We start from the raw sequence: 10,655 nt of genomic DNA on the forward strand, positions 1-10,655 counted from the left end.
GAGGAGGGATCAAGTTACAACAATTTTTGAGTTACAACAAGTATTTTTTTACATTTTCAAAGTCCAAATCGTCAATCCAAACCGTTAGATGTGATCTCTACAATAAAATGTGCTTAGAGACCAAATTTTACATTTTTTTGGAATTTTTTTACTATTTATTAAGATGGGTACAAAATTCAATGGTATGAATTTGACTAGTTTTTGTACCTATCTTAATAAATAGTAAAAAAATTCAAAAAAATGTAAAATTTGGTCTCCAAGCACATTTTATTGTAGAGATCACATCTAACGGTTTGGATCGACGATTTGGACTTTAAAAATATAGAAAATATTTGTTGTAACTTGTTGTAACTAAAAAATTGTTGTAACTTGATCTCCTCGTATAATTAACACTTTAGGCCTTTAGGATATAATAGGACAAATAAAATGGATATAATAGGACAAATAAAATGATGTAAGCTTGTGCTTGAATGATAGGACAAATAAAGGATATAATAAAACAAATAAAAAAAGTCTAACCCTCAAGAAAGGATATAACAGGACAAATAAAAAGTGAAGCAAGCTTCACTTAGTTGCAGTTGACAGTAACTGGTAATATTAACATTTAAACTTGTGCTTGAATGATTCATTTACTCACTTCCTCAGTTTTACTAATTAAAGTCAATGTACCACATTGGGAGCCCAAGGATTAAAAACTAGTAGGTGCTCCTGATAGTAACTTGTACCATAATATATACATAAATGAAGCAAATTAACTTAGATCAATCATCTGATATAAAAATTGACACTAGTGGCATACACCTAGATATGGTTCTCATGATAAACATCAAATTCTTGTGCTGAATGATTAGTCTTGATTATGCATTACATGATGTAAAGAATGAATAAATTCTGTTATGAGCTTTTGCAAACTTGCAAATCAGGCTTCCAGATCTTGCTGTTTGATGCGAAGTATTTATTTATTAATTTTTTAATTCTCGTCTGACTCAATAGTGAAAAGTGTTATCATTTTTTGTTATATATATTTTAGATATAAATGAAAGAAGTCTTATCTGTACTAAATTTAATCTTTGCATTTTTTTTAACTATATATCACAGACCTGATTGTGTTCTGAAAATAGATAAATTAGAATATCAACAAAGCTTTTTTGAGAAGTGAATATCAAAGAACTTAAACCTATAACAAACTCGTGAAAAGTTCTCAATCCACTAGACAGCAAAAAATAATATTCCAATCTAGAGGTTTCGTCGTTCTAATATATATTTTTATTCCTGGGCCTTTGATTATTCCATAAGTTCTTCATTCGTCTATTATAAATTATAGATTCCATTATATGACATCTAGCTGATGTTCTATCTACTTGTGCAGTTCCTTATAACTTAATGGAAACCTCAATAATACTCTTGTTTTCTTTTATTCTCCATCTGAACAAGACTAGATAAGTTGGCATTAATTGCGTCGGAAAAGTGGATCTTATTCTGAGGAATAAGCTGATGATGGTGACAGCGACATGGACATATTCTAATTTTGTGGTTTTGTTCTGGTTATTTATGGTGGATTCCGAATAAAACATTCCATCGTGATAATTGCGTGTTACGACTATATTAACCATATCAAGCTTACCAGATTTCTCTCTTTTTTATGGAACAACACAAATGAGAATCAATTACATCATTCTAATTTCCTGTTTAACAAATGAATACGATGAAATACAAAACCGTAAGCTGTTTTTTTTTTCACTATAATTGTACGTTCAGGATTTTTAATTTTTAAGTAACTAAAAACATGCATGATCAATAGAATCATTGCCATAAAAGATTTTTAAGTTTTGATATGGAAATATATGTATTATTAACAGATTTATATTTCTTATTTATTTATTTGATATTTAAAAATAAGCTCCTTTTTTTAATGTGTAGCATTTAAAAAAAAATTGACATCAAAATTAGCAAAAACTCAAAACATGACAAAAAATAAATCCAAGACAAATCTTTTTCTCGAAGAAAAACGTAACCCAAGCTATATATGTTTCACTATATGACAGAAAACAATTTTAAATATACTTGTTTTAATGTTAAAAAAATAAGTATTAAAGATTAGTATTTTGAATATTGAATATACAGTCAAAACACAATCCGCAATTTATTCAAAGCTAAATACGATGATACAAATACAACACCACAATGTCCGACACACAAGAAGACAAACGTGCCCAAAAAAAAAAAAACTACAAACAACGATAAAATCCTAATTTGAGGTATAACTCATTAGAGAATTTTTTTTCATAAACCATAATTAATAAAACAAATTTTATGAAACCAATATGATTGGTTTTTTTTTTTTCAAAAACCATAAGGACCGTATGGACCATACGGTCTTACCTATTTTTTTTTTTTTTTTAAAAACAGAAATTTTTTATTTTTTTTATTAAAATATTAGAAATATTGAATATATTTCTTTGAAAATAGATGAAATATAATATAATTTGATTTATTAGAAATATTGCAACAAATAACCCGGATCAATATTTTTCAGATCGGATTTTTCCCGACTGTAAGAAAAATTAATATATTTCTTTATGTATTATTGGAAAAAAAATAAAAATGCTTAGATTCTGAGTTATTGATCCCGGTTCAAAAGTCACTTCTAGGTAATTCAGAAAATATTCTGATCTTTCTAGTACATTTAATTTATGAAAAGTTGTATCTATTTTTGAAAAAAATAAAAACTTTAAGTTATTAATGATTGTTATTCAAAAAGAATTCTCAAAACATATACAACTTTTTATAAATTAAATGTCCTAAAAGGATCACAATATTTTCTGGATTATCTAGAAATGACTTTTGAATCGGGATCAATAACTCAAAATCTAAGCATTTTTATTTTTTTCCAATAACACATAAAGAAATATATTAATTTTTCTTACAGCCGCAAAAAATTCAATCTGAAAAATATTGATTCGGGTTATTTGTTGCAGTCTTTCTAATAAATCAAATTATATTATATTTCATCTATTTTCAAAGAAATATATTCAATATTTCTAATATTTTAATACAAAAAATAAAAAAAAATAAAAAAATTCCTGTTTTAAAAAAAAGAAGTAAGACCGTATGGTCCATACGGTCTCAAAAAATGCAATTTTGGAGACCATAGGGACCATACGGTCCTTATGATTTTTGAAAACAAAAAAAACAAATCATATTGGTTCCGTAAAATTCGATTTATTAATGATGATTTATGAAAAAAATTCCTCATTAGAGGGCTCCTACGTCTTTCTGGTGGCTCCCCTCCGCTTTAGCTGAACAGGCTAAATCTTCTCGTGTGACATGTGTTGATCAGGTGTCAGATCAAATTACTAGAAGACCAAGGCAGTTTGGGTAATGTACATTAACTAACATTATGTTTTGGGCCTTATTGGGTCTAACATGGGAAAACTCCTCTCTCAAAGCCTGTGTAACTCCCAAAATAAATTTTCTGTGGAACATAGACAACCTAATTAATGTTCTCAGGTAGCATAGCATTAAAACAAACTAGCAGTACTTCAGGACCAAACAAGCACAAAATGAAGGATAAGAAACCCTATTGCGTCCCAAAACTTGGAACAGATAATATTTCTGCAACAAAAAGTGTTAATTCTACTTTTCTTTGCTTTTCATTTCCCTTGCTGCTCAAAAGAAAATTTTGTGACAGAAAAATGCTCTCTAGTTTCGGGATGCAATAGCATATTAGCATCTTCCCTCTCAAGCTTAGCACCTTCCTCTCTTTATTTCCAGCATCAATAGGTTCAACCACCGTTTACCATTCAGGACGAAGGCATGCATAAGCCTTATGGGGCAATCTACCAGTAGTCTAGAATAAATTTCAGGAATACCAGGTGTCAGACAGGGAATTCTGATTCCAAACCAGGAAGATCACTGCTAAAATTTTTTGCTTCCACATTAAATTAATATAAATTATAACAACAAACTTTATCTAACCAGTCAAGTTCTATTTTTTTTCTTCCATTTCAGAATTCTTTTGTTGAAACCCTAGTGATGCTTACAAATCGCACTACATGTTAAGCTTTCTTCCAGGAAATCTGACATCATACATCAACATCGTATGATTATGACTCACCCTTTTCATGTGCCACATAAAAGCCATCTAATTAGATTGTGCTCCATCCAGGTAACTTCACTACATTGATATCCTTCATATATTCTCTCACTCTTTCAGACTCATCATACCGGCCGACATCAGAATATATATTTGCCACGCTCATGTAGCATCCGCTCTTTCCCAGACTTGCCACCATTAATTTCTTTGCAACTCTTTTTGCTGTTTCCATGTCACCATGGATTCGGCAAAAAGACAATAAAGCCCGCAATGTGGCATCGTCAGGTTTGAAAGGCATTTGATTTATAAACCTCTCAGCCTCAACTACTCGACCAGACCTCCCTAATGCATCAGCTATGCATGAGTAGTGCTTCAACTCAGGCTCCAATCTTAAACTTCTCATCCTATGAAGAAATTCCCAAGCTTTATCAACTAACCCGGCATGTCCACACGCAGAAAGCACACCTAAAAATGTTACCGAATTTGGTTTGACGCCTTCAATACACATCTCATCAAACAGTCTTATTACATCATGCACATTCCCATTCAACCCATGCCCGAGAATCAATGTGGTCCATGAAATTACATCTCTATACCGCATACTATCGAAGATCTTCCTTGCATATCCAAAGGCCCCACATTTCACGTACATGTCAATGAGAGCATTTCCCAAAGCCAAAGGAAAACCATGTGTTCTACGAATGGCGCAAGCATGTATGCTTCTCCCATGATTGAGCTGGCTTAAATGGGCACAAGCAAGCAGCAAGCTCACCATGACCACCGCATCAAGCACAATACATTCACGTACCATCTCCTTGAAAAACATAAAAGTTAACTCCGGATTTCCAGACTGTGCATATCCTGACAACATAGAAGTCCAGAGTACAGTATCTCTCTCAGTCATTTCATCGAACGCCTTCCGTGCATCTGAAATCTGAGACAGACCATTGTAGCAGATCACCTGAGCTGAAGCAACAAACACATTTTTATCCAAACCCATTTTCACGGATAATCCATGAACTGATGTACCGAGTTTTAAAGATCCAATAACATTACAAGACCGCAGGACAGGTGGAATTATGAAACTGTCGACTGGCACATCTGCATAACGCATTTGCCTAAAGAACCGAAAACAGAGGTGAGAATCAGCCGATTTGGAGAGCTCTGATATGAGGGTGCTCCATGTGACGCAGTTGCGATGGGGCATGAGGTGGAAGATGCGGAGAGAGGAGGGGAGGAGGCGACCATGGCGGGAGTAGGACAGAAGTAACTTGGTGGAAAGGAAAGTATCGGAGAATAGGCCTGTGCGGAGCAGACGGGCGTGGAGGTGACGGAGGTGGCGGAGCTCCGGCGACGAGTCTAGCAGGTAGAAGTAATGAAACAGAAGATTGGTGGTGGCAGTTGTCGCCGATTGTTTGTAGACGACGGATTGCATATCTTGTCGGCTCAATTAAAATCGGACGGCCTGACATAAGCACTCAATAAAAACAGACATTTCTTAACGCGATCTGAACTGTCTGATTATAATCTAACGATCCCAATAGAAAAATTGCCCCCGGCCTTCTAATTGTGCAGCGGATTCCAGTCACTATAAATCCGTTTTAGGCCTAAATGGGCCGAGAGCTGGTTTATTTGGGCTCACTTTATGAAACTATGAACGCTACAGAGTGCGGAGACCATAGGACTACGACCAGGGGCGATGGTAGCTTGGCACTCGGCAGTTTGTGACCCCAGATGTTGAAATATACATATTGAAAATATTCTCGTCAAATAGTTTTTTTTAAATGTTCTTTAATGTTGATAATTTTCCTAACAAAAGTAAGAATATATGCGCTGCTTTTTTTTAATATAATGTAGAGCACCTCACTTTATGGTGGGACGACAATCAAGTGGGTGAGAATTGATTGGAGAGTTAACTGTGCTGATACCTATATAAACTAGAATGAGAATCTCACGTGCAAATTACTAAATCTTTATATTTGTGAAGCCTTGTTTGTACCTTTCGAATTCCCAATTTTAGCCAAATTAATTTGCAGAATTTTAAATGATAATTCTGTAAACTATCGTAAATATGAGATTGTGCATGCATGTGTTTGTGCTCTGATATATTTGAAAGAGAAGTGTTAAATATATATATGTTCTCCATGTAAAACACAAAATAAACGGAAAGAGCAGTACGAGAGAAATACATAAATGGATCGAATGTTCATTTGTATAGATTGTATTGTTTACATGTACAATATCAGTATTTTTAGAGAATAAGAGAAGTAATACAATCTAAAGTTAATTAACAAATAATTAACAATGACTAAGTACGTAGTTTGTTGAGGAAGATAAATTGGCACAGCATCATCCGGTGATTCTGAACTGGACTTGTCCAGTGTATTGATATCACAGAGTAAATGGTATACTGAAAGTTTCTACCTCAAAAAAAAAAAAAAAAAAAAAAAAAAAAAGGCATTTTTACTATAAGTTTCTACCTCAACAAAAAAATAATAATAAGAAAGGCGTTTTTACTAAAAGTTTCATCTCAAGATATAATGATTTTGCATAACTCTCACACTTCCTAGTGATGTTCAAGGATTACCAGTGCAGGTCAATTCAGGTCTAGTGAAGATAGAGGACGTGGATTAGATCGATGCAGCAAGTGCATGGGTCTGGATCCATTTTTAATGAGAGAATTGGTTGACTGGATATTTTGGAGCAATATTGACTCAAATACTGTTATTAGTATCTTGTTTTTTTTTATGTTGTGGTTGTATTTTGTTATTTCTGCTTTCTGTGTAGCAGGTGCTTCAGTACTGACTACTGTAGTGATTGTAAAAAACATATCTGTTACCAGTGACTTGGTATGATGGTATCTGATACAAACTCTTGGTTTTGAACTTTCAATATAGAATCAAGGTTCTCTTATTTTTTTTAAACAACAAATTATTCTGCTTATTCCAATCCAAACACTTGTTACAGTTACACTATATATCGACATACAAATTTTACCAACATCGGCATTCGCCACACCATGAAGAAAATCACAACACGATGCTTAAACGAAAGACATCAAATTGAAAATTAATTAAGATCATTAATAGCGCTCAACGAAATCCTTGATGGCAGCGATGAGCTCGAGGGTCCTGTCACCAGTGGTTGGATCCATGTCGACAGCAAACTTGTTGAGGTAGAAAGAATGACTCACTCCACGGCTGATCAACATCTCCACCTCCTTCCCAGCCTTTTTCATGGACTCGAAGTACTCCAGGTTCGTGTCACGAATCAGGTCAAACTCCGCGACTCCAACCAAAAATGGAGGCATCCTAACCGTATCCAGTGGTGGTGCCGCTTCCCCCATGGGGCACGTGTATGGATGGTCTTTCGTGGCCCCCACCGGGAGCGCTAGTTCTAGGAATTTATCTAGCATATCTAACGTGAAGAAGACCGAGTCAGCCTTGAGATCTAGCTCTGACCTGCTCCGGGTTGATCGAACAAAACCGGGATGGAGAGGAATTCCACCGGCCACTTTAAGTGGGACCCAGAACTCATCTTCCTCCTCGAAAACCTTGGCCGCTACAGCATGAACTAGGTTGCCACCAGAGCTATCTCCGATAAGAAAAACACGAGAAAAGTCGACATTGTCAGAGAGGAGCTCAGAAGCAGGATCGTCAGCAGGGGATCGGGCAATTGCACGGAGGCGCAATAAAGCGGCAAAGCATGTATCAATGGCTGCTGGTAGGCGGTGCTCTGGGGCTAGTGGGAGCTCAACTGAGATGACAGCTGCATGGACATCGCGGGCAACACGGGCATAAAACTGGTGGTACATGAGCCATGAATGGTGGCTGATGCAGAAACCTCCGCCTTGGAAGTGAAGAATAATTGGGAGCTTTTTGCTGGCATCTGACTCGGGCAGGTAGAGACGAAGATTCGGGCTGCCAGACAGATCGTGAAGAGTGATGCCTTCACGTGAGATGTCGTATGGTGGAACTGGCTCCATTAAAGGAAGTGCCTCCGGTGGTCCTGTCCATGTACGGTCGACTGAGCCGTCATCAAAGACTCGAAGCCAACCGGATACCTCGTCGACCACCTTCTTTGTCTTTGGCTGATATGTAACTGTAGTACTCGCCATGGCTTTTCAAATTTTTTTTTTTTATTTGATGCTTTGAGGCTTTTCAAGTTGATGTCGATTTCAGATGGGTGAGCACCTGTCTCTTTGTAGGATTGTATCTGGGTTGGGATTTGTCGATGGGATTGTTGGGTTTATATAGATCTAAATTTCCAAATTATATGATGGCAGATATATTTTTAAAATGGTGGGGAAGTTCTTGATAATGTCGAGGGAAATTTCATCGGACAATTACAGGCTATTGATTGGTGCTTGATCAAAGTAGGTGATGACTGACTGATTATTTAAAAAAAAAAAAAATAGATAGGCGTATATTAAATCCAAAGTAATTTAAAATTTAATTTCTAAAGTCATTAAAAGTTTATTGCTAAAAATTAATTTCAACTATTTGATAAAATACAAACTTCAAATTTAATCCACCCTTATTTAAATAATTGTATATATATGTTTACAAATTTAATTAAATTTTTAGTAATTGTTTTCAAAATATATATCAGAAGAGTTAGAACATGCTAAAATTAATATATTTTTTGAAGCAAATAAATTATATTTGTCATTTATATGTTCTTGGTTTAATAGAAATATCCAAAATTTGTCGAATGTGCTGTAGTGAAAAAAAATATTTGTGTTAAAACGCAAAATTATGTGTTGACCGTGTGAAAAACGGTGACTTATATTTAATACACATCTTATTTAAATTATTGAAAATACTTCTATAGTTTTAATTTTTAATTTGTATTTTTTCTTAAAGAATATATATTATATGAGTTGAAATACGCTAATTTTTTTTGGAAAAATAGCAGAGAATATATATGTATAATTTGAGAAGGGGTCAAATGTTTTCATTCTTTGTATCTATACTTTTTAATTTTGTAATAATACATTTTTTAAAACTTATTATCCAAATAAAATCGATAGATGAATCTATGTTATTTCGGAATGAACTCTGCTGCTTTTCTTATATGTTTTTCTATAAGAAAAGCAGCAGGCTGCTTTTCGGATCTCAATCATTCAAATTTGTTGAGATTTGTGCATAAAAAAATTTCTTTATAAAGATACGTGAATAAAAAAATTTTAATGGTTAGGATCAGAAAAGCAGCACGCTGTTTTTCTATAAGAAAAGCAGTAGATTCATATCATGTTATTTCTGTATATGCACATAAAATAGTCTATCATTTTTATATGTAACATGTTGAAAAATCAATCTATAGAAGTAATCTATTATGTAGTCAAAGATTTGTGTGAAAGATGAGAAATTATGCGTTGACCGTGTGAAAGACAGTGAGGTTACCTTGAGACTTTGAGAGCTTTCCACCAGTTTACACGGATTTTGCTCTATCACCACCGGTGGGTCCAAATTACCTAATTTGGAACAATACAAAATTCCAAATGATCGAATGAGAACAGAACAAAAGTCAGAAATATTTTTCTTTTTTTTTTATTGATAATATTTTTCAAGGAAGACTTCCCATCTATTAGACGCGTCTCCGCCAGCGTTGATGTCACTCTTACTACTTAATTAGTCAAGTGAGACATTGACATGACATGGGAAATTGCTGCTGAAATTGCCCTGAAAATCTCAGCAACTTGCGGGAATTATGATTCCATGGCTTACAAACATCAGCATAAATTACGACTGAACTGTTACAAAAAAATTATATGTGGCAGATTGACTAAGATAATATATTTTGAGTTAGAGAAACAAGTTCAGAACCGATTAAATCAAAATCTCATGTTAATAGAAAAGTAAAAAATCATTGGCTTCAGAGGTCCCCTTATCTAATAAGAATCCGTATTCCCTCACGTATCGTATTTAATTGTAGGGAAAAAGAATGGTCTTAATTTAATTTAAAAAAATTGGTGTTTCTTATAAATATAAGGGGTCCGTTTTGAAATTTGTGCCAAAATAATAAAGAAAAACGTTATGAATTTGGTAATTCTACAGTATCAGATTTGATCCAAATTCATCTAATACGGTATACCATCCTTCCTGAAATGTTATATCTTTACTTGTATTCTAGTCCAGTTGAGCCAGTTGAATTCTCTAGAGGTGCTATCAGGTCGGGTTGGGTCCAGATACTATTATATTTCGACCCGTACTTTAAAAGTGTTCGGGTTCGAATTTCGATCCATATACTTATTTGTTTCAAATCGGGTCGGGTCCGGATCCGGATACCTATCTACCCGAAGATATTTTGGGTCCAGTCTTTCGGTTCCGGGTAGATAGATGCCCATAATTTGTTTGTAGATTATCAGATCTGGTTCAGATACGGGACGGTTCCGAATCCGGAGCATATATATGTTGCAACTCCAAAATATTTATGTATAATAATTTCTTAAACATCTCATATCATAAATCATTATAATATAAATTAAAAACTACTGCAAAATAAAAATTATACTATTGATATTGTTCATAAATAATAAAATATATCATACTACATA

General features: G+C 34.2%; 2 protein-coding genes across 2 annotated transcripts; both read right to left on the reverse strand.

Annotated features, from left to right (window-relative positions):
- Nucleotides 1-3,876: 3,876 nt before the first annotated feature.
- LOC144567795 (Pentatricopeptide repeat (PPR) superfamily protein) lies at nt 3,877-5,700 on the reverse strand. Its single transcript, XM_078317976.1, has 2 exons — nt 5,153-5,700; nt 3,877-5,062 (listed from the first exon to the last, which is right to left on the reverse strand). The coding sequence occupies exons 1-2, from the start codon at nt 5,529-5,531 to the stop codon at nt 4,149-4,151; spliced, it is 1,293 nt and encodes a 430-aa protein (XP_078174102.1). The 5' UTR covers nt 5,532-5,700; the 3' UTR covers nt 3,877-4,148.
- A 1,251-nt stretch (nt 5,701-6,951) lies between these two features.
- On the reverse strand, nt 6,952-8,317 carry LOC144567725 (strigolactones hydrolase CXE15-like). Its single transcript, XM_078317890.1, has one exon. It carries the CDS (start codon nt 8,211-8,213, stop codon nt 7,179-7,181), a length of 1,035 nt encoding a protein of 344 aa, XP_078174016.1. The 5' UTR covers nt 8,214-8,317; the 3' UTR covers nt 6,952-7,178.
- Between the last annotated feature and the right edge of the window lie 2,338 nt (nt 8,318-10,655).

Source organism: Carex rostrata, chromosome 16, assembly GCF_964058835.1.
Source record: "Carex rostrata chromosome 16, lpCarRost1.2, whole genome shotgun sequence".
NCBI lineage: Eukaryota > Viridiplantae > Streptophyta > Magnoliopsida > Poales > Cyperaceae > Carex > Carex rostrata.